The 24,212-nt window shown below is 40.8% G+C and overlaps 4 protein-coding genes across 5 annotated transcripts; 1 reads left to right on the top strand and 3 right to left on the bottom strand.

The window, feature by feature from the left end:
* Positions 1-202: 202 nt before the first annotated feature.
* xiap (X-linked inhibitor of apoptosis) lies at positions 203-5,438 on the bottom strand. Its single transcript, XM_084549759.1, has 8 exons — positions 5,298-5,438; positions 3,512-3,803; positions 2,851-3,418; positions 2,614-2,713; positions 2,416-2,494; positions 1,385-1,424; positions 1,073-1,249; positions 203-963 (listed from the first exon to the last, which is right to left on the bottom strand). The coding sequence occupies exons 2-8, from the start codon at positions 3,749-3,751 to the stop codon at positions 770-772; spliced, it is 1,398 nt and encodes a 465-aa protein (XP_084405885.1). The 5' UTR covers positions 3,752-3,803; positions 5,298-5,438; the 3' UTR covers positions 203-769.
* Positions 5,439-7,451: 2,013 nt separating this feature from the next.
* Positions 7,452-12,116, bottom strand: psmd10 (proteasome 26S subunit, non-ATPase 10). Its single transcript, XM_084550573.1, has 5 exons — positions 11,876-12,116; positions 11,690-11,788; positions 11,385-11,531; positions 8,452-8,618; positions 7,452-7,937 (listed from the first exon to the last, which is right to left on the bottom strand). Exons 1-5 carry the CDS (start codon positions 11,987-11,989, stop codon positions 7,784-7,786), a joined length of 681 nt encoding a protein of 226 aa, XP_084406699.1. The 5' UTR covers positions 11,990-12,116; the 3' UTR covers positions 7,452-7,783.
* Positions 12,117-12,339: 223 nt separating this feature from the next.
* On the top strand, positions 12,340-13,933 carry nxt2 (nuclear transport factor 2-like export factor 2). Its single transcript, XM_084550574.1, has 4 exons — positions 12,340-12,497; positions 12,645-12,731; positions 13,266-13,410; positions 13,561-13,933. The coding sequence occupies exons 1-4, from the start codon at positions 12,483-12,485 to the stop codon at positions 13,743-13,745; spliced, it is 432 nt and encodes a 143-aa protein (XP_084406700.1). The 5' UTR covers positions 12,340-12,482; the 3' UTR covers positions 13,746-13,933.
* acsl4a (acyl-CoA synthetase long chain family member 4a) lies at positions 13,848-23,145 on the bottom strand. 2 transcript variants are annotated; one of them, XM_084550571.1, is made up of 15 exons: positions 23,082-23,145; positions 20,767-21,272; positions 20,496-20,673; positions 20,302-20,411; positions 19,790-19,928; positions 19,530-19,680; positions 19,014-19,137; positions 18,831-18,902; positions 18,562-18,701; positions 18,301-18,473; positions 18,138-18,212; positions 17,840-18,028; positions 17,606-17,720; positions 16,102-16,259; positions 13,848-15,104 (listed from the first exon to the last, which is right to left on the bottom strand). In XM_084550571.1, the coding sequence occupies exons 2-15, from the start codon at positions 21,121-21,123 to the stop codon at positions 14,947-14,949; spliced, it is 2,139 nt and encodes a 712-aa protein (XP_084406697.1). In that variant the 5' UTR covers positions 21,124-21,272; positions 23,082-23,145; the 3' UTR covers positions 13,848-14,946. The 2 variants fall into 2 exon arrangements, with proteins under 2 accessions (XP_084406697.1, XP_084406698.1); XM_084550572.1 differs by lacking the exon at positions 23,082-23,145 and having other exon boundaries at positions 20,767-21,626.
* Between the last annotated feature and the right edge of the window lie 1,067 nt (positions 23,146-24,212).

Raw genomic sequence — 24,212 nt, 5'->3', positions numbered from 1 at the left:
ACCTTACCAGAAAAATATGGTTTTCTCACTAATATAATTCTACACAATCTGTAAAACTGGACTGACTCCATCAAAGAGATTATAATGATTATATACAAACCATTTCTAAGTGTCTGTCAATGTTGACTTGGACTCTCTCTGAACACAAAATATGACTATAAATTGCAATCATTAAGAAAGAAAAACATACTTTGAGCCAGGATTTATTTACTCTTTATAACAACAGATTGCATGATGGAATGGCAAAATAAATTCACAGCACACCGATTAACTGCAGGGCCTAAACTAAAATCAAAGAAAAGAAAATTTGAATTTACAAAGAGAGGCACACATTAAAAGAATTAAAATTACATCTAAACATAAAATACACTAGGTAAAAGTAATGAGAAGGGCATAGGTGAATAAAACACAGCTTTCCATGTTCAGCTTAGTTTAACTAAATTAATGAGGATATTAGGATATGTACATGAAGCATACACCCAAAGAAAGGCACCTCTGGCAAACAAAATAGTGTTGTAATGTTTCCTTTAGTGTGTATTTACATGTGTCAATAGCTATTTGTAAAATATTAATATTAACAGCCATTTAGCATTTTAGTGACTGTGAAAATAGGTTTTCTTTTTATCATTCAGATATTCATACAAACAACATGATCTTTATATATACTTATATAAATATTATAGATTATCTACTGTACATTTGAGATTGAATTACAATATCATAAAGATGAGAAAGCAGCATTGATGTCTGTTAAGACTCTGTGGTTCCCTTAAGCAATATAGGCCCTGACCTTCTGTATTATTTCTCCACAACAGATAGGACACTTGGTGAGTGACTTTGAACACTCTTTGCAAGTGGCCATGTGGCCACATGGGATGAACACGATGCAATTATCTCTGTCCAAACATATTTTGCACAGTTTTTCCCTCTGCAGCTTCTCCAGCTTCTCCATCGGGTCCTCATCTGAAACAAAGGAGGAAAAACAGGATTAAACATCCCTGCGGCTCACTCAACCTTTGTTTTATGAGGAATTTGTTTAAGCCATGAACACTGGATACAGGAGCTGCACTACCTTGCTCCTCCACCATGTCAGCGTCACGTCTGTTGTCAAAGCATTGCTGCACCAGTGCTTCCAGGCTGGAAAAGCCTGAGCCGGTCAACCTGAATTTCTCCAAGATGGCCTTCTCCACCACGCTGGGCTCAAGACCCATCTTTATGGCCTTCTGAGCAATGGGGGACTGCAGCATCTCTGAAAACAAGAAGGAAAAAAATCATTGCCCACATCTAGTTTTTTTTTTTTTTAATTATTATTATTATTTATTTATTTTACTTTCAAAGGCTTTTCAAAGAAAAGCACTTTAAACTGAAATATACCACTATTTACCATTTATGTCCCCTGAAAATCCATTCTGATGACTTGGAGCCTGAAAGCAAACAGGATCGCATTGTTATTTACAGAATAAACTAATTAAAACAAAAGCAAGACACTTAGAATTACATTATTTGCCACACACCGAACTATGTATCACAGACTGCATGCGATCTATGCAACTAAATGGCTGGAAGATATCAATCCGGAAGAAAATGTACGGAACACATGTACAAAGAAAGAGACAACTTTACCCAGGTAACTCAGGTTACTACACTGAAGTAACCAGCCTGCACTAATAGCCTACAGTTTTCTACATCTACATTCAGCTGGTTCGGATGTCAAGTCTATCCACTATACTTTTAACAAGATTAGTATTTCTTCAACTTCTATTTACTGCCTATATGTGTCTAAATTGTACACATCTAAAGAGTTGAGATATGTAGAGTGACTTCTTGTTGTTCTTTCATTTCAATTTAGTTTCATTTCAGTTCCACCATAGCTATATTTTTGCTGGTCTAGGTCGTATTCACTCGCGTGCGACATGCTAAACTAATGGTCAGAAACCAGGTCTCTTTGGCCATTAAACTGGCTTTAACCAGACAACATGGAGAAGAGGAGAAACAGAATGAATCTCCCTTATAGCATGTGCAATATGAGATTGCCAGATAATAAGATGGATGCTTCCTACTTGAGTTCACAGTTGTATGTCTCACAGAAACATGGCTACAGGAATTACTCAGGATACTCAATTGTTAGTGGTGAGGCCACATTCATACTACATACTTGAATAGTTTTTTCATGCCGTATTGGCGGCTGGTTACATTCCTCCCACCACTAACCCAGCAACCTCATCCACTCTGTTACCACAAGAATCTTACCTGTGGACATAAAATGTTATTGTCCTGACTTTGGCAAACCATCTTATTTTGTCAACCTCATGTAAATACGATCATTTGCTTCAGTCAAAAATTACTTGGTTAGTAAAAAAAAATAAATAAAAGAAAAAAAAAGATAAAGAAATAAATACAAAACTGAATGCTTACAGCGCCGTCTCTTCGCGGTAGTTGTAGCTGAATGGTGTTGACAAATTCTTGTCCTTTTTCTGCTAACAGGAAGCTGCATCTAATTAAAAAAAAAACAGCATATAATTGTAAAAAAAAAAAAAGAGCAAATGCCACAGCAAATATTTTTTGTGTATATAAATGTAAATTAAGAGACGGGAACATCCTGATTGTTCTTACCCAGGGTAGTATTTGGCATGTTCCTCCCACGGATCTTCAGAAGGCTGCCAGCCTTTTAATCCTCCACCACAAGTGAAACACAACACCTTGTCTCCTCCCCCTGCAAGGAAATAACTTACACTTTAATCCATGAACACGCTGAAATATAAATAAAACTGTAAACCACTCAATTTTGAAATGCTGCACGATGTTTCTTTCGCAGACTATGCTACTCTTGGTCAAACATTTGTGCTCTACCTGAGCTGTAGAATCCAGCTCTGGCAAGCCTCTCGTGGTTCACAGGGTGCTGGACACCTGCAAAGCTGCCAAGCCTCTCCTCAAAACTACCCATAAGGACATGAGAGTTTGCGCGCTGACTACTGCCGCTCTCTTCCTCTTCTAAACCGCCCAGGAATGGGATGTTCCCCACGTCGTGTCCAAGGATGAAGAAGCAGTGGGGAAAATGTCTGGCATGTTCTTCCCATGGGGTGTCCTCTGGTTCCCAGCCAGCCAGCGTGCCACCACAGCAAAAACACTGCACATGGTCGCTCTGCCCAGTGTAGTAGAGGCCTGCTTGGGCCAGACTCTGCGGTCTCACAGGAGCAGTGTTGGGCCAGGAAGAGAAGGTCTGAAGTCGGGCTTCTTCACTCCTCATGTGTGGGGCCAAAGGGTAAGTGGTCTCATCAACCACTTCTCCTGTTCTCAAACGATATTCCATGTCTTCTGATTCTTCATTGAATATGGAACCATTAGTTAGTGAATTATTAGAACTTGAGCTAAAACTGGAGTGGTGGGCGCAGCTGAGAAATTTGCATGACGGGGAAACCTGCAACACAGGGGACAATGTGGTTTTTCGATGATGAAAAGAAAGAAAGCTAAACTGTCATACACTGTTCCTCATTACTGTATGTGTAATTACCTCCTTGTGCCTTTCTACAGGTGTGTCTCCCCTGCACCAGTTTTCCACAGTTTTGTGGCAGCTGAAGCAGCGGACACGGTCAGCAGGACCGGTGAAGTAGAAGCCAGCCCTGGCCAGTCTTTCCGCTGGCACCTGCAAGGCCAGCCCAGAGCCACGGAAGGAGTCCAGGCGACTGTTCATCCGGGAAAAATCTGGAGCGTCGTCCGTCTCCCAAACACCGTTTTGTCTGAGATCACACATGATTGAGCTGGGAAGCTGATGGGTGGACCGAGTTAATGAGCGTAAAAAGCGGCTGCAGAAAAAAAAAACAGGAAGAACAAAAACGGTTGTCATTATCAGATCATTTCATTTAAATGTAATGTAAATGTATGTGTCTGTGTCTGGCATCGGAAAGCTCATCAGCACATTAGAGGGTTTCTGTGCCTTTAAGAGAAGCCGGAACACAAATCACATGGATACAGAGAATTTTCCATGAGCGGGATGGGCACTTGAGAGGCAGGCTAATCTACAGACACATCAGGAGAAAGCTACGTTTGCAAGGGGTGTTACCCTTGACAGTACAACACACACAATGCCGAAGGACACCGTGTCCTCATGGATAACACAAGGCAGTTAGACATAAACCAAACAGGTCTAATGCAATATGCAGCACGCCCATCTTGCAGTAAAGAGGTGTGCCATTGTATTTTAGTAAGCCATGTTAGTAATGAACACATTGTGCATAAGTAACCGGTGAATTTCTGGATATTTGTGACAACACATCATTGTAAGAATGCATCACTCAACTCCACCTGGATGTCTAAGACTTCTTATGACGTAACAGTCTGAGGAACCAACCATCTGATGATCTGATCACTATCTGTTTCCGAAGTTTATTTGTGTTACCACGGGTACATGCCGTCCATTAGTAACAAGTAATGTTGCAACACATCATGGGAAACGTGCATCACTCCCTGTTAGTCATATTTAGGTACTTGGTCACTGCACCGTCGTCACATGGAAGTCTTAAGTTAAAATCTCTTAATAGTTTATTCCTGCAATACTACAGCTAGATGACTTTTTGTTCAAGAATCTCGTAACCACAGTATAGCGTCGATGATGAAGCAACTACTTATTAATCATCTTTCAGGCGTCATGTTTACTTTCTGCAGGGTTAGGAGACGCTCGTGATCTTTGATCTGTGCTGCGTGTCGGCCTTTTTTTCAAGAAATCAGTCAATCGGGTAGGTTTCTCTCATGTGTTAGTATCGCTGCGACGGATTTCCCCACATCAACTACGCACATAGTCGAAAGTAAAACACATCAGCGGTGTTTTACCGTGTGCCCGCGCGCGTGTCGTCCACGCACTACTTTCACGTACATGTAATATGTGGTCAAACTGTAACGATTTGACTCACAAACCGTAGAAAGGTCTCGCAGCTCTGCGCGAAACAATGCAATTGTGACATAACAGCCCCACAGTCTCTGGAGAGAAAACAAACTGGCTGCCGATTGTAGCTATCCGACAGCTGACAACTCGCTAACCAGACAAGCCCGTGTTTTAGTCCCATATTCACCGGAATAAAGTAGAACAACGATCTAAAAGTACAATCACCTGTAGTGTGCGGAAATTGTCGATTTGGACTTCGACTCGTAACCCGCGATATGCAATTTAAGGCTTGTAAACGAGTGCAAACAAGGTCGCGGACTCTGCCGCTAGCTAAAAACGTCCACTAGCTACGTTAGCTTAGCTGCTGGCGTTAGCAAGGTCATAAAGTTAGGGCAAAAAATGATTGCGGCATAATTACCTTTTAAACGCCTTACAGAAAGAGGTCTCCTGTATGTAAATTCAACCAGTCTCTGGTGTGTACATTGCCTCCGGAGAGTGCAGTGAGTGGGTGGGGACGACTGCTGTTAAATACGACCTCTCTTCCAGGAAGCGAAAGCGAAGGAGCCCAGTGCGCATGCCCAGTAGATTAGGTAGGGGCTTGTAAACGTTTTGCGGAGGGTTATGTGGGATTTCCCAAAAAAACCTATTCTTAACGGTTCAACGGTTACCATATATCTTCATCATTTACAAAAACAACTACAACTATACTTACTATACTTAGCTATAATACTTTTTTACTTAAAAAAATAGTTAAAATGTAATGCACGGTTATGCAGTAGCCTACATTAAATCGTACTATACACATTAAAGTTGATGCAGGGTATTACTTAGTGAAATTTCCCGGTTTGGGATTAATAAAGCATCTATCTATCTATCTATCTATCTATCTATCTATCTATCCATCTATCTATCTAATTAGGCTATAACTTACCAGGTCGTTCCTGATCCGGGCGCCTGAGAGAGTGGCAGCAGGTCACTTGTAGCGTTGTACTTCTGTTTCTGTTTCTTGTAGATTTGTGCATATGCAAATCTTGTATATTATTTGCTTAAACTATTGTATTTTATTCCAGAGAAAAATTGTGGAAAAAAATTTAAAAAAAACGTAGAATGACCCAACTACTATAAGCATATAAGCAAGTGTGCATGCCCAACTGCATTAGTGTGCCTGAACTAATACTTAGTTGATTTTTTTACAGCATTGTTTTGAAACATTGTCTCACTCATTATTTGCAAACCACCCCCACACCTCAAAGAAAATATGCTTCCCGTTTAGAGGGGGACTCCCGTACGAAGCCCTTGAAGGTTGCCACAAAGATCAGGGGATTCAAGTCTTGGCCTGGCTGGGGATTTCCAAAACACCAATGTTTTATTACTATTATTATTCACACCTTTTTTTTTTTTTTTTTATTGATTCAGATGTGTACTTTGGATTGTTGCCAGGTTCATCCTCATTTCCAACTTTCTCTTTCCTGGTTTTGGGAGACCGGATATTTGTCTTTCATTGTCAGAAAAAGCTTACTGCCCTGCCCCATAATAACCCAGAAAGATAAAGAATAGGGAGGTCTGGAGAACACCCTGTCCCTAGCAGAAAGATCTGCAACACCTTTAATGTTTCTGACAGATTCTTTAAACCTCCTTCACCAGTTTTCTCTTTGTACTCTCATTCATTTTTTGACGGGATAGCTTGTTCTTAGTGAAGTCGCTGTTGCGTCACATTTCTCCAGTTGTTGATGACTGTCTTCACTGCTTGGAATTTGATTTGGAGCACGGACTAAGTGGTATCTTTACATAAGTCATGTCAAGTAAAAAAAATATGATAAAAACTTGGGTGTTTTACAGGAATATACACAGATCAGACATAACAATTCACATCACCTGTCAGTAACCATGATGTTATGTCTGATCTGTGTATATTACTGATTAGCTCTTCATCACGGCACCCGTTAGTGGGCAGGATATAGCTAACAGGCAGTAAGAGAACATTTTGTCCTCAAAGTTAATGTGTTAGAAGCAGGAAAAATGGGCAAGCGTAAGGATTTGAGCAAGTTTGACAAGGGCCAAATTGTGATGGCGAGACAACTGGTCAGAGCATCTTTAAAACTGCAGCTCTTGTGCAGTGTTGTGGTTTGTATCTATCAAAAGTGGCCTAAGGAAGGAACAGTGATGAACTGGCGACAGGGTCATGGGCGGCCAAGGCTCACTAATGTACGTGGGGACAAACGTATCCACACCACGGAGAAATGGAAGAAAGTGACCTGGTCTGATGAATCACATTTTCTTTCACGGCCTATTTGAACAGGATAATAGCTGTTTTGGCAGCAAAAGCAGAACCAACACAATGTTAGGAAGGTGGTCATGTTACGCCTGGTCTGTGTATAGACTACAGACGATACTGACTGTGTCCTTCCTATTCAGCACTGCATTAAAAATGATGAACCACCAGCAGTGGGGAAAGGGATTAGCGTTCTACATTAAAAATCTTTGTGTGAGATAATGGGTTAAGGCACGCAAAAAAAAGATGGAGTAGTCAATGTCCACTAAATGAAGAGAAACAATTAAAAGCACCAATGGGTGAGAGATATGTATTCAAGCACAACACATTTATTCTACTTTATCAACAACAGATCATTTCCATCATTCAAACTTAAAAAAAAAAAATCAACATAAGCTGGAAAGACTGCGCTTCATTCAACATAGGTCTGCGCAGTTTCTAAGCCACATCTGAGGAGCTGACAAGGATGCAGTCCAGTCCAAACTTTCTCTCAGACACTGTCTCATCCTCCACCTGCCACACATCTGAATGTGTCACACTAGGCCGCTCAGAAGACTGACTGGAATGAGAATTCGCACAATGGCAGTAGTGGGGATTTGAGCAGGAACATGACCTGTACACCAGGTAAAGCATCATCCCTCCACGATCTGGCGAAGTATGTTGCCCAGGCCACCCTTGGCCATCTGGAGGGGGGTCTGCTCCTCCTTGTTCTCAATGTAAATGCTGGCCCCGTGTTCCACCAGCAACTTGGCTGCTTCCACACGCTCTTCATCACATGCCAGGTGGCTAGAAGGGAATAAAATATATTCAGAATTCTAAATATGACAATGCTCAGACCAATATATCAAAATTCAAAGTAAATATCCCAAACCAATCTGTATGGTTGGTGCCACAATAACTGATTTTTAGAACAAGCCTGTAGATAAGGCTTGTTCCAGTGCATCCCACAGATACTTGATCAGTTTGGGATCTAGGAAATTCGGAGGCCAGGTCAACACATTGTGCTTTTTTTCATATTTTTATGTTGTTCCTAAACAAGGCTACATCCTGCTGGGGATGGCTGCTGCCATCAAGGAGTGTGACTGCTATGGGGTGGGGGTGCCTGATCTGGTCTAAGTGGGTGGTACATGTTTAAGTAACATCCACACGAATGCCAGGTCCAAGGTTACCCAGCAGAACATTGAATTGTCACAAGATTATCAATGTTATTTACTTCATCTGTCAGTGGTCATAATGTTATGCATGATCGGTGTATACCACTATTTATGCGACCACTTTACAAACATAAATCCACACATACAGTGGTGTGTTGCCCTGTGAGTCTTGGATGTTGGTGGAGGCACTCTCTTTGAGAAGCAGCTGGATGAGGCGGTAGTTGCCCTTGGCAGACGCTCTGTGGAGAGCTGTAGACTCCAGCTTGTCGGTAGCGTTGGGGTCAGCTCCGTTTTCCAACAACAGCAAGGCAATCTACAAAGGGTGAAAATGTGTTTCTCATAAACCACTGCCAACTGCCCTGACTTGAAAGTGTGTGATTTCCCACATACATGACATACAAAATGCACATTTTCCGATGCCATCATCTCGGTTTCAGATTGGCTGGCCACATCCATGTGAGAGTCTTGACCATTTAAGAAGTGAGACTGAAACTTGGAACCAGAGTCCCTGAAACGTCTGGGAAAACTGTGGGTGACATAACCAACCTAACCTCAAACTGTACCGTATGTGTTTCGATGGAAAGTCATGTAGAGTTGCTCATTCAGCATGTATTGTCTGTATTAAAGCACTAATGATAATAACGCTGCTATTGTGCTAAAACAGAATTAAGATAGAGGTGCCGTTTTCAGATATCATATACACACTATGTAAAAATATAAAAAGATATAATGCAGTTTTATCCAGCCATACATTTATATTTAAAATATTAACCACAACCAATTATTTATTTCATAATCATCTAACCTGCTGATCATTTTCTCCATGAATCATTTGGTTAAAACGTTTACAAATGCCCGTTTTGCCTTATTAGGAGGGCTTCTAAATGACGATGAAAACTCTCTCCTAAAGGGCTATTCACAAGGCTGCTGACATCAATTTCCACTAAAGAACAAAGGAGAAGTCCTACGCTAAAACAAGTAGGTGGCTGTGGGTGACGGTGAGTTTCATGAATAAACTGATCACTATGCAGAGTAAGTTCCTGTTAGTGCTTGGCTGACAGGTGTCGGAAAAACCATTTATAGAAATACACAGAAGTTGGTTTATGGACTGAAAATTTGTTTGAATTAATATTAGTTATTTTATTTGAGCCCTACAGAAGCACAAGGACCACCACAGAATCCCACAGGCCTTTAAAGTGTATAACTCATCCACCTGCATTGACTTGAAAATATGTTTTCCTTTTCCTCAATGTCACATGCAATATATTTTCAACATCTCAGTTATGCTATGTTTGCAGTTATTTTCTCTGTAAGCATCCTCTGGCACATGAATCAACCTTGGAATTGATAAAGTTCTATTACCTTATTGTTACAGCACCACTGTTAAGTAAACTTGTGGTTTGATTAATAATTTTGATAGACGACCGAGCTGTTCATCAGGTCGGCCCTTTCTTTCTTTGTTTGAATATTTACTTTTATTTAGTATATATGTGTTAACTAAATATGGATCCGTTTAGTTTAAAGCATTGACTTGAGTTAATATATTTTCTCAAGGGTTTGTTTTATTGGTGTTTTTGATTTTAACCACTTTCTCTTTTGGGGGTGTTCCTGTCGAGGTAATGTCCAAGATGCGCGCACTTGAACGCCACACAGTCACCAGGTGCTTCCAATCCAGACTACACCATCTAATATTTAGAGGAGGAGAGAATGGCATTGCTTTCTTTTGTATTTTCTTTTTGTTAAGACTAATATTAATTTAAGATTAAAATATTTGTTTTGAAGTTAATGTATTTAAAAGGGTTTCATTTAAAACCTGTTTCCATTTGAAGTTTCTAGGTTTGGATGTTTCCATTTCTACCTTTGTTTCTTTAAAAATGGTTTAGTCCAAAAGCACTTAAGACCATGTGTTAAGTCATTTTAGCTCTCTTTTGTTTTGTGTGGACTAGGAACCGGATTCATTAACTTGTGTGGACTAGGAACCTGATTCATTAACATCTGCTGCCAGGTTGTAATTTAAAAACAATCAGAGGTCTGCTGTCGGTGGTCATCATTTTTGGGAAACTTCATGCTTTTTCAGAAGGCTGCTCTCATTCTGGGTGGGGGTAAAAACATCAATCCCCAACACACCTCCATCAACATTTATTACTTTTCTTTTTAAGACTATAGAAAGCTATATTTTTCCAAAAGACTACATATGAGTGAGTCTCAGATCAACAACCTAGGTGTCCCAAAGTTAGGAATTACAAAACTCTTTATTATCATGACCAGCTCAGCTGGTTAAGAAGTACTTTTTGTGAATCTAACCACAGGCTGGTCTGATTTTGTACTTAAAAATGGATTACTATTCCACAAAGAAAATAGTTTCCAACTAATTTTATCCAGCCATACATTTATATTTAAAATATTAACCACAACCAATTATTTATTTCATAATCATCTAACCTGCTGATCATTTTCTCCATGAATCATTTGGTTAAAACGGTTACAAATGCCCATTTTGCCTTATTAGGAGGCCTTCTAAATGTCAATAAAAACTCTCTCCTAAAGAGCTATTCACAAGGCTGCTGGCATCAACTTCCAGTAAAGAACAAAGGGAAGTCCTACGCTAAAACAAGTAGGTGGCACCAATGACGTTGAGTTTCATGAATGAACTGACCACTATTCAGATTAAGTTCCTGTTAGTGCTTGGCTGACGGGTGTCGGAAAATACATTTATACACGGAAGTTGGTTTATGGAAGTTGGTATTCTAACGAAATCTTTCCGAATTCACCTCCATCAACATTTATTGTTTTTTTAAGACAATAGAAACCTATATTTTTCCAAAACAACTACATTTGAGTGACTCTCAGTCAGACCTAGGTGTCCTAAAGTTAGGAACTCTTTATTATAATGACCAACTCCGCTAGTTAAGAAGTACTTTGTGGATATAACAGGCTGGTTCCTACACTAATTTCCTGTTGAATGACTAAATGATGTATCACCTTATAGGAAATATTACACCGCTACGATGCACATTTGAGATTATAAGCATGGAGCACTGTGGTGATGGCATCAGCCAGTGTTGATCCAACTGGTTACCTCATATCTGCCTTTGGAGGCGGCATAGTGCAGAGGGGTGCATCCGTTGTCATTGACTGAATTCAGCTGAGCTCCTTTGGATATCAGAGATCTCACAATGTCTTCTCTGCCTGCAGATGCTGCAATGTGCAGAGGAGACCATGAAGCCTGGGGATAAAGCACCACACACCATCATACTGAAACTGAATTCTTTAAATCAAAATGACATGCCAAATGTCACAATTAGGGGACGAAAAGGACTTCATGACAATCTGTGGCACTCTATTTACACAGATAAAAATAATATAAAAGAAAAATAGGCCTACATCATCTTGAAGATTCACATCAACTCCCAGGCTGAGCAGAAACTCCACAATATCGGTGTGGCCGGCAGAACAAGCCCAGTGCAGCGCTGTTCTCCGGTCCTGGAATCACAGAATCACTATTTCACTATTTGACTCTAACAAAACACACAATTTCTCCAGGGTCTCTGCAGGTTCACTTATTCTTACCCGGTCCGTTTTGCTGGCAAGCGTTTTATCTGACAGAATGCACTGCTTTAATTTCTCAAACTGTCCCGTGTAAGCAAAATTACAGACCTCCACATTTGATACAGTACCCTCCATTATTTATGTAATTCAGTGACAAACTAAGTTCGTAGCAGTCTACCGCTGATACTGGAGACTAAATTCGTTTGAAACGTAGGAGCAATGACTCAGGAAATCATGAACTTGACTTCCGCATTGGTGTCCTTTTGTTCTCTTCAAATTAAAATACGAGCAGCCCCATCGCCCGACGGAAACACTGAATTGTCAAGTCCCTTTCATCTTATTATCAATCCGATCATTAATATTGTTCGCAAACCGTATGAAAATACACGAGATAAAGAAAGCGACTCGGAGACGACGCTTTCACTCCGTTTGACGGAAAGACGAGTCTTTTATTTTGGTAGGTAGGTGTCGTTAGTTCCCCCGGAAGTAATATCTACAACAAAATGGACGCGTTGTTTGCCAAATCAACATGAGATAGAAAAACAACCTAAACTGATTCCTGAAAAGAGTTCCCACTTTTGTAGTAATTTCATTATTCGCTGTTGTTTCAAGTCGTATATTTGTACTTATGGCGAGCACCCTGGTAAGTTTAAAACTTTTATCCAGAAAACAATCAGCTGTCACAATGCTTCGCTAGCTAGCTAGGTGTCCAATGTGCGCCTTTTTACAATGGATATATTTACTAGTTGACCAGTTTAACATCTAATATGCTACGTGTTTTACATGATAGGATTTCAGGACCCACGCGGACCAGTCATGCAGATATTCAGAGGAGTTTGTCAACATTTATTACGACTGCGTGGATAAGAAAAGAAGGGTGAGTGTTGTTTTATTGTTTAAGTCTGACTTTAAAGATCAGTTACTCTTTTGTTTTACATCAATTGTTTGAGGCACACTAGAGATTTACTGATACTAATGTATATGTCAGCCGCTGATAAGAAAATCCAGTCCTACATTGCCAAAGCGATGTTTGCTTCAATTTATAATTACACAGTTTGATCGCCAGAGTGCAGCATTGACCACTTTATTTTCCAGCTGAGTGCCACTGAACGATTCTGTAATAATGAAATTATTTGAGTGGTTTAAATGATCTGCACATATATATTACTTTTTCTAATCTTACAATAACACAATACAATACACATAATCACATACACCAGTGTCCAGCCTTGGCGTTTACTAACAACATGGTCTACTGGTTATTTATGTGACAAAAATCATCGTATAATAAATTCTATATTAGTTTGTTCAAATATTCTCTCATTAGTGGCCTCTCAAACATAAGTCACTGTCAAGATTTACAACACCCTTTGTCCTTGTTGCTCTTATCTTACTGGCTCTTGTGTCCCAGAACTTGACCCGACTCTACCTCGACAAGGCGACCTTGGTGTGGAATGGAAACGCGATCTCGGGGCAGGATGCTCTGGCCGAGTTTTTTGAGTCACTGCCATCGAGCGAGTTCCAAGTTCACACGCTGGATTGTCAACCAGTTCACGGTCAGTTGGGGCAATCTCAAACTCAGAAATCTTCCAGTGTTGCTGGTGGTTTTAAAAAATATCAAGGCAAAGCCTGTCATTTTAACATGTGATGTTGTTTTGGTGAAGGCGTGCAATTTGAACATAAGTCTAACCTTTCTTCATTCACAGAACAAGCGACCCAAGGCCAGACTACTCTGCTCGTGGTGACTGGTGGGATTGTCAAGTTTGAAGGAAACAAACAGCGTTTCTTCAACCAGAACTTTCTTCTAACAGCCCAGGCTTCGCCCAACAATGACCAGCCTGTTTGGAAGATTGCTAGTGACTGTTTCCGATTTCAAGACTGGAACAGCTGAGGCTCCTCGGATCCCTGGTTCCTCTCAAAACATTTTTGAGCAATCTTAAAACATTAAGGTGTCATTTGTAAATTTGTTTTTGTAATAAAATGTCAGACAGCACAGAATACAAACTGTTTATTTTTTGAAATGTTGAACAAGACATGTGACCACAATGATGGAGTAATAAATACAAGAACTGCAAAGTGGATGTATTGTCTGTGTCCCTAAAGTTTTAATGATGCAAATCTAACACAGTATTCAGGAAAAAATACATAGAAAACACTCAGATTTAGGTTCCAATACTTCTTGGATAACAAATAGTACATTAATCTGTTAACTGAGGTAAAATACGCACAGTATTACAGTATGCCAGTTCTGAATATAGGTTATTCTGAAATTTAGAAGTTAAGCATGCTTGATCTTAAATAAATAAGGTGTGCAAAAATGTTTCCATACAAGCAAACCCCAATTGAACTATTTCATATATTAAAACATTTGCTTATCTTCCTGAGTCATTTATGTTTACACATTTTGGTATTCCTTTCTGTATAAATCATTACAATAACCTAAGCACAAACGAAACATCATTGGTAGTGAAAATAAGTGGGATACACAGACTTGTTCATGAACATTTCTTGCCCATGATCAATGCCTGTATCTAAAGGCAGGGCAAACGCTTCCTCACGTCAAAAGTAAACATGGCTGTTTAGCCGTTTTTGTAACACAAACTGTTTCTGCCTAGTTGCTGCTTCTGCTCGACGACACAAACACCGCAGGCTAAAGGCACAGTAACATCAGTACTCCAACTTTACAAAAGGGCATCACTAGCAACTGTGATGACATTTATGAATGTTTTCAATGGAAGTAATGACAAAACGTCTCTAACTTGTGAACAATAGTGGCATTTTTGTCGGCTACAAACTTAGTGCCAGCAGATTTGCGTTGATGGCAGTTGAGTGCTATAAAGGTCTTGGACCCTTCTCATGAAAGGAGTGAAAGAGTTGGCACATCTGTGCATCTCTTGGACAATCAAAACTTCTACACACACCCACGTACACACATTAAAAGCAGCGCACATCAACAGCTACAACTATCTACAGCATCAGCTTCTTTACGCTTCAAGACATTTTCCATTTGAAAGCCTGTGGTACACAAACAGCCTAAAACTTGGACGATTATTTACACAGCAAAACAGTGGTTCTGGTGATAACGTACCGACTTACTTCCCCCCATACATTCTCTCTATGTGGTGGAGATAATGGTTCTTCAGCTCTTTCCTTTTCAGCTTGAATGCATCTGTGACAAGGCCCGTCTCTGGGGTCCACGGCTCTGGACTCAGATGCACCTTCATTGGAATCTCAAATCGCTGAAGTTTAACTATATGGATGAAAAGCAGAGAAGCAGAGAACGGTGATGCTCACCCATCTTCATGAATAATTTGCTATTTTTTTCAGAAGTAATAGCACACAATATAGAGACTCTGTTCACACCTGGTGGTAACATACTTCCTGGGTGATCCAATCACAAGAGGGTAGCTTTTAAATCATGGTGGGAATGCATTTGAGCTTCTTTGAGGACCATTGAGATCCAGTCATTCAGATTATATTTAGTCTGGGCCACATACTGTTTGACCACATCCTAAAGGAGTGTGAGCATGAAGTGGAGTTTTGCCTCATTCACTTTGTTCTACAAATTCAGATCCATTACAGATTGAATCGTCCATAACTTTACTGCAAAGAAGACACAGTAAGTGATGCGTCAAGACTAATGAGACTCACCAATAACAACTGTAATCTGGTATTTTGTGGTAAATTCTCAACGGTTTAGTTTGTGGCTTTCAGCTGTTTATAACAGACTCTGCTCTGTGTTTATTAAATACCTACAGATTCACACAGCAGCAGGAACCAAATTAGCATCTCTAAAGCATGCATGGGACAAGAGTGTAAGGAACTTCATTCATTCACAATTGTCCCCAGCATGAAGGAAAAATCGACGAGGATGTGTCAAATGTCACTGTGTATTGTCATTTTCTTCACAGTCATGCTAAAAGTAAGACGTGTGCACAAAAGTCAAAATATTTTTTCTAATCTTTTTGTTTTTTAATACTGCTGTCTCAAAGAAGACTGATTGCAGCAGCGACATTACGTTTCACAAGTGATACACTTTTCCTGATTATTTGCACAAAGAGTGGGTGATTGACAGTTGATCACAAGACACACGAGGGGACGCGCTCTAATACCAGGTGTGAAATGAAACTTCAAGCTGTCTTCTTTTGACAGGCCCAGCGAGAACTCACGTGAATAACATAAGAAGCACACATTAACACTAAGAATAAGACAGCTCCATCAATGTATATCAAAAAGAAAACTCTTACTGCTAGCGGCAACTTTCTTGATCGCAGTCAGAACCTCTCGCTCCATGTCCGGGTGAGTGCAGGTCTCCTCCCACGTTCCCTCAATGCCTTTCTGTTTGGCCAGTTCTGTCAGCTTCTTCTGGTTGGGAACCACAAAGCTTATCACGTAGTTTTGGTCACTGCAAGGATGAACATTAAAAAGGTTTATGAAAGGATAAGAAATATTACAGGAAAAACACATTTAAAATTGTTGAAGTAGTGGAGTGGAACTGGAATAGAAAAAAAAAAGAGGCTGAAAATAAAACTGCAGTACTGAATTAAGCTTAAGTGTTTACAGTTCAAGTACTGCACATTTAGATGGAGTTAAAGCACTGAAAGCAGTTCAAATATCAATCGAAGTGCAGGTGATACGTTCAGATTAAGCGGAAGTCCTGAGTTCAAGTGGATGCCCTTAAAGGTATCAGTTGCAGTGTTGGCTCAAGTGTAAGAGCTGAAAGGTGTTGTAGCCGAGTGTGTAACAACAATGGAAGTTGGCAGATTTACGAGTGCTCAAGAGGAGGGAGAAGAGAAGTCAGCCGAAGAGAAAAATGCGGTTGAAATGTCGGTTGCTGTGGAATGATAAAAATGACAAAATTCACAGAGTGGGACTGTGAAGGATGACATTTGAGCTGGGAAGAGTCTGCAACTACTGCTGAGAAATGGTAGCACTAGAAAGCTGGGGTTAATCTGGAAAAACTTCTCTGATTGATTGGAGGACTATCCAGTTGTGTGCATCGTGAGTTACCAGATGCATCTTCTGATAAGAATGGAATCTGGCAACGACTGGCTAGGCCCTGGTAGGATGCCAAGGAGGGGTAAACAATGTTGAGTATCATGATTAAATTCTAAATAGGGTCACGATGAAATCTATTGGTTAAAGGAAATGGTGGAAGAAAATGTCTAATTAAACCAAATGACTTTATAGTAGGAATAAAATACATATGGTCCATATTATTCATGTCTTGTCGTCGTCCTTATTTTTTCCAAATTAAGGAACGTCATATCAATATAATAAGCCGAAGTATAAATATGATCACACAATTTTATTTGATTGAAGAATTACCCATGAATATATTTTTACTCACGCAAGCTATATGCAATTAATATTTGAGTTACATCGCATTGGGTTAAATTAAATGAACATCAGATGGTTTGTGATACACTGAAATACATCAAAACCTCAAACCTCCCACCAGTCCCCCTAGAACTGAAGAAGCTACTCGGATGAGTGGTGAAACGTCTTCTCAAAAAACTCTACAAGTCCAGTTGCCTTTTTTAAACTCTTTTTTGGAAATACCATGACCTGATTGACTGAGAAACTTCACAGAAATACATCCATACCGATTCCTGCTATGATTTATGACCATAACTTCAACGCAGGGTGGATAAATTCCAATGCATGCAGAGGATTTGTATATAGAAACAGAAGAGGGAAAAGTCCTGTATTTCACAACTTTTCCTAAATAAATGAAGGCAACCCACTCACCTGTTAGCGTATGCACAGATGTTGTCGACAAGAGGGCAGTTTTTCAGAGCAGATTCCACTTTCCCGAGAGAGACGTACTCCCCAGCCTGCAGCTTGACCAAGTCTTTCTTTCGATCTATGTTGACAAAGTAAATAAGCATTTGCAGTCCTCTGTTATTAAGTGCAAACAACCTTTCTAAAGTATAGTCAAGTTAACATTTCCAGTGCAGCTGGTTAGAGAACAAACATACGCACCCACTATTTGCAGACATCCGTCTGGGTAAATCTCTCCCACATCTCCGGTGCAGAACCACCTCTGACCGTTTTCATCCACAAAAAAGTCCTGTTCGTTGCTTTCATGTCTGTAGTATCCCATGGTTACATTGGGTCCGCCAATCAGGATCTCCCCTCTTGGATTTGGCTGGTCTTTGCTGGTATATCCACCTGAGCATCAAACGAGGAAGTACAATAATAGCACAGAATTACATAAAAAAAAAAAACTCCCAGTCCGCACCTTCAGTACAACATGCACTGACAAGTTTACCAGCCTCACCTTCAGCCCAGTCCCTGAGCTTGACTTCACAACAAATAAGGGGAGCTCCCACACGACCGGTGCTGATGTCTGCAACTGTACAATGAGACACGACGTCTTAACAACACACTTATTCATTCTCGCTTTTGTGCTCTTTGTGTATTTTATGCACTTCTGGTCTCACCCTCTGTGATGGTACCAGCTCCACACGTTTCAGTCAGGCCATAGCCCTGGCCCACAGGACAGCAGAAACATACGTTCATAAATCTCTGAGTGGCTGAAGACAGGGGAGCTCCTCCAGACAGCATCATCCTAACCTGGCCGCCGAGAAGTTTCTTCACTTTCTGGAACAGCAAGCTGCAAAGACAGGCCGTGGCATGTTTTATGTCAGATCGGCATCACATTACATTATAAGGGCGCTGAAGAACTCATCGTGGTCTCTTACGCATTGCAGAGTGGTGCGTCATAGCCCTTCTGGATCTGCTTCAGTTTATAGTCGTAGCCTATTGTAAACAGTGTCTTCTGAATGAAATTCATTTCCTGCACTTTGCTCATCACATTCTTGTTGATGCGATCCATGATTTCCTTTTCACAGAGAGAAAAAAGAACATTGGTTTTACTTGTACAGTTGAGAAAATGGAAAAAATAAGAGTGCCAGTAAAAACATAGCAGTAAACGCTGGACAGAGGAAAGAATGTAGCGGCGGACTCTCACCGGCACAGCTGCCATCAGGGTTGGTCTGAGCACAGAGCTGTCGCCTTTACTTCCTTTCTTAATCTTAGTAGACTAAGTGGAACAGGAAGAAACATTAAGTCAGTGATTGCACTGTGATTACAACACCATTTAAAAAAAAAGCATACCTATAGACAGATAAAACACACGGTGACTGCTTGTTACCTGGTCTGACAAAGTCTGGGGGGATGAGTAGCCAATCCGACAGCCGTATGTGACACAGGAGATTTCAGCTGTCATTTCCAGAACATGAGCCAATGGCAGATAGGCTATGTAAGTGTCATTGGGCCTGGGCACAGGGAGAGAAGTTCGAGCTGGCAGTTAGTACATGTTTTCTGTTCCCCTTTCAGTTTTCACAGTGGTCAGCTTTGGCTTTAGTTCCTTGATTCACAGTTTGAAATATATACAATCTCAAAAAATGCCATCCACGTCTTTACACCTCTGGAAAGCTGGCAAGTGTTTGTTAGTACAGGAGCCTGCCCCCCCTACACAAATTTACACGGAAAATTCTACCGTTATCTATTTGGCAGTGTGTTTTCGCAGCATATTTTATCAGCTAGCAATGCTTTAGTGTGAACAGGCAGAAGAATACTGGGGAGATGTGAGATTAAGTGAAATAATTCTTGCTGTACACATTATATTATACTAAAAGCATAGACATTGACCACTACAGAAGCTCACCCAAGCCCAGGGATGCGTTCACACTGGCCGGTCATTCCTGCAATGATGTTACTGTGGACAATCATGACTCCTTTGGGTCTGCCTGTAGAGCCGCTGGTGTACATCACCACAGCCAGATCACTGGGCTGGGGCTTCACAATCGGCCTCTCCACTGTAGGATGGACAAACAGTTACTGTCTTGTTCTGCATGTGTGCGCTTTTCAAGCCCCGAATTTGTTTTTCAAAGAGCGCGACCGTAATGAGTCAAGAGAAATACGCACTGTTCTCAGGCTTCGTGCCTAGCTCGCGTACGGACTGCATGCTGTGGATGGAAAGTTCTGCTGGGTAGCCTTTTGAGTTCACTTTCTTCTGGTCCACGTAGATCACATGCTTCAGTTTGGGGATCTGTGGTAGCACACCCTGAAGAGAAAAAGCAAAATCAAACGATTTCCTGTCGTGACACAGACCGTATCTTTTTGCACCTCAGCTTGACAACAGAACAAACATTCAAAAATACCTGCCATAACACATCCTTTTAAAAGAACAACTACGCCATAAGACTGAGCACCATTCATGCAGTAACTTATGTGTCCTCAAATCCATCTCAACAGATACTGTGCTCATTCATCTGTGTAGTTGTGGGTTCTCCATATTAATGTCGATTTTAAGGTATTATTTGCTTAGTCCCAAGTGATGATCTTATGATGATTATCAGCGTCACGTATGTAGAGATGTTATCACAGAATCTCTTGTTCTTGGGGGGGAGCAGATAAGTGCAAGCGCTGTAACTCACTTTCAGTTTGGTCTCGAGGAGTTCCGCGCTGGTGACTAGATGAGTGACTCCAGTCTCGTTCAGGCCAAATGCAATTGCATCCTCCCCCAGTGTGGCATAGAATGTCACCACTGTTATGAGTAAAACAGCCGTTAACGCGTGATGCACACCGTGCGACAGAGCAGCTGGTCATTTACACACCGTTTCATACTTACATGGGAAATTGCGCCTGAAGCATGCCTGTGCCGTGATCATCCACTCCGCTCTGGTTTCACAGAAGATTGCGATGGTGTTCTTGGGCTCCTGCCCCAGAGCTGCCAATCCATTGCCAAACTCACTGACAATGGAGTCCAGCTGGTTGTAGGACAGCCATTTATACTCGCCCAGGATCAGCTAGCGGGACAGAAAGAGTCACTTACAACATGAGACAAGTTGTACCTTCAAAGCATACATCCCTAAAAAAAAAAAAAGTAAAGCATGCATTACCTTTTTAAAAACTTTCCCAGTGGGCTGGGTCTCGTTTTCTTCGCTCAGTACTTCCCGGGTGCCGAGACAATCAGCTTCTCCAAAGCGCTCCACTGCATGCTTGAACAGTTTATCCAGTGTGTCCTTGCCGGGGAAGTCTTCACTGGCGAGGGATTCAAAGTGGTCCACAGAGCGGTATGGTCCCTCTGCACAGCCTGAAGTGGAACGTGCCTTTATCCGCTTAGACAGATGTTCTTTTTGGCCAGCTCCGGTGATGAAGTACCAAGGCAGGAAGGACAGGATGGAGTACAGCCATATCAGCAGGTGGACTGGTAAGAAGAGGATGGACTGGAGTGTGAAGTCTGACTGGAGCCCCATACTGGAAGGGTCGTTGGTCAGAAAAGTTCTAAAAGGTGCTTGGTCCCAAAGGCGTTTGAGGCGCGTGAAGATAACCGTGTTAGGAAATTTACACAGTCCCACAGGTGTAGTATGAAAATGCCCGATCCACTTTTACCTCAATGTTTCACCTGAGGTTAGGATGAAGCAGAAATCAACATCAGAAATAAGGTTGTTATCATAGCTGAAGATCATTCATCAAGATATATGTAGGTTTTTCGTCAAATATCAGTCACAGAGCAACAGCTGTCCCAAGGGGAAGTCATCTGATTAACAAAGTTCATCTGATGGCAGAAAAACAGGACTCTGACAAAAACAATGAACGGTGAATTACAGAAGTGTGCCACTTACTGGTGTCAGTATCCGAAAGACATTTAAACCAATCTCCTGATAATCTCTCCGCACACACAGCGGGACTGTGCTGGCTAAGGACCACACTCTGTACTCATCGGAGCTCTGTACCAAACAGCCTCTGTACTGTACTGTACTGTACGGCTGCCAGCATTCAATGCTCATCAGTAAGTACAGTCTTCTTAGGAGGATGTCATTCGTGTCACCCAACAGTGGTTGCATCCACTACCTGGTATTTAAACACCACTATGATTCAGCACAAGGGCAGGTCGCCTTAAAGGTCGTAGAGGGATGAGTCAGCGCAGACGGACACATTCCCCTCTGACCAGACAAACTGTCCGATGACTGTCCATGTGAGTTGCGCTCAGGAGAGACCGAGCTGAAGACAACCAGTGACGAGACTTTTAAGACTCACCCCACTCTGTGGTCAGTGAAAGGTCACTCTAGTTCAAGCTGTGCCCGCTAATAACCTCACGGCGCAGTGCAGGGTTAAATCCGACCGCGCTAAACGCTGTAAATGTAAATGTTTGTCAACATCTAAGTAACGCAACCTGTCGAGCTCAGGAAAAGGAACACAGACACACACCGGGGATGTAAATAATTGTAGTTTGCAGCTGTCCTCTATTAAATGGGCCCCAGATTTAGACAGACACAGAGAATCGTCATTTATCCAGGCATTTAACACACTTTCCATCTATTTAACAAAATGTACAAATTTATTACGAAATGTCCTGAATGCACTGGTTTACACAACGTGTGATTCACAAATCGGTGAATCACGTCTCCGGTGCACGTCACAGGTGTCTGAATCTTAAACACAAAATCTGGCAGTAATTCAAATGATAAATAAAGGTGGTGATGCAACGTTTGGACGCATAAATCTTTATGGGGGCTCAAGTACACGGTGGTGGTTTCAGGTCAATTAAACCAGTTAAAAAAAAAAAAAAAAAAACGAAAATGTTCTTGTATAATAATAGTACATATATAGCATATACTCCTACGCTTTCTGTGGGAATTAAAATCAGAGCATCCTGATAATTTCACTTACAAATTGCATTACGCGGAGGGTATACGTTATCTCGCGTATTACATGCAAATGCCTGAGTTATTTATATTTCCCAGGGAGCATAAACTATCCATTTTGAAGGCGTCACTTATATTAATTAAGGTTTTTGCCGGGGAATCCCCAAATCCGGCACAAGGAGCGTCGTTTATACTTCATAAAATCCGCCAATTAAAGCAATAAAAACAAATTTTCCAGAATTTTTCACCGCCACAATGTGATGTCCATTGAGGCGAATTTAGCATCTTTACATATCGGTTGTATGACTACAGGAGAAGAGCAGAAGGGTGGGTAAGATAATAACAAAAGCCGACACACGTTGCTGATGGCACCGCTTGTATCATTGAGCAACTGTCGGCAAGTTGATTAACGTTAGCTACAGCGGATGTAGCTTAAACCAAACCACTGCTGCCCGCGCAAATTAACATTATTATGAATCAGCAAACAGATAAAGGCAGTAATGGGATCAGAGTGGTTAGCTGGAGATTGATACCCTGCTTAGCTGGCAGGCTAGAAGCAGTCTTACCTTCAGTAGCCGAAAGCACAGCGAGTCGTGCTGAAACCCAGAAATGACCGAAAGTTACCTTTTCCGGGACCTAGAAACCCGGAACTGTCACGTCATCTGATTCCATATTTCTCGACCAATGAACAGCCAGGGCGGGTTTGTCATCGTTTTGTTTTTTTGCGTCTCTTTCCTTTACGTCGGCCAAATGACTAAACCTCACAGGAAGTCTGTGGTTATTCTGTTGTATCACCGTTGTGTGTTGATCATTTATATATGATCTATAACTGGCTTTGTCAAATATTTTTTATTTTTTTTTATTTTTTTTTGTATAAAAATGAATAAAAAAAATAGGTAAATCAAGGCTGAAATTAGATCAGATTATTATTTTTTTTTATTTATTTATCTGAATCGTATTTATTGCCACGTATGCTCCCACATACAAGGGGCTTGTCTTCTTGTTTTTGTACAGCAATCATAAAAGTCTAGGTAAGAAATAAGAACAATATGAAATACACCAAAAATACACAGATAAGTCTGGTATAAAATCTCGTTCTACCTGTACAACCTGTGTTGTTGTGTGTCTGTAATGACAATAGAGGGATTGTATTCTATTCAAATAAGGACGAGGTTGTTTTAAATAGAAAATGAACACACATGAAATAGAAAATGAGCACACGTGAATTATATATTCAAGTAAACAATGACGTTTTCACCCAAAAAAATGATAATATATATATCTATATCTATATCGATATAGATATAGATATAGATATATAGATATAGATATAGATATAGATATTGTCTCATACAATTGATCAGCATTCAGAAGTTTATCTGATGGCTGGAAACGTCCACAAATGTTTGCGTTAGATACCGGACCAAGAATGATAAACGTACAAAATGCAAGCAAATGAACAACCTCGTTGAACTTCTCGCAAACACAGAGATTGCCTGTATTATTTGCGGCCCTGTTACAACCCTCAATTTTCTTGTCTTCGGTTTGTAACACTGACATTTTACACACATTTATAAATGACAATCCTTAATTAATACGTCGACGTTTTGAAATGTTTAATCATGTCAATGTCGCCCTCATGTGGTTGTAAAGTGTAAGTGACGTTTGCATAAAAATCCAGGAATTAACTGAACGTT

This window comes from Chelon labrosus, assembly GCF_963514085.1.
Source record: "Chelon labrosus genome assembly, chromosome: 8".
NCBI classification, from domain to species: Eukaryota; Metazoa; Chordata; class Actinopteri; order Mugiliformes; family Mugilidae; genus Chelon; species Chelon labrosus.
The sequence above is the reverse complement of the archived record's forward strand: the minus strand, read 5'-3'. Positions and strand labels throughout refer to the sequence as shown.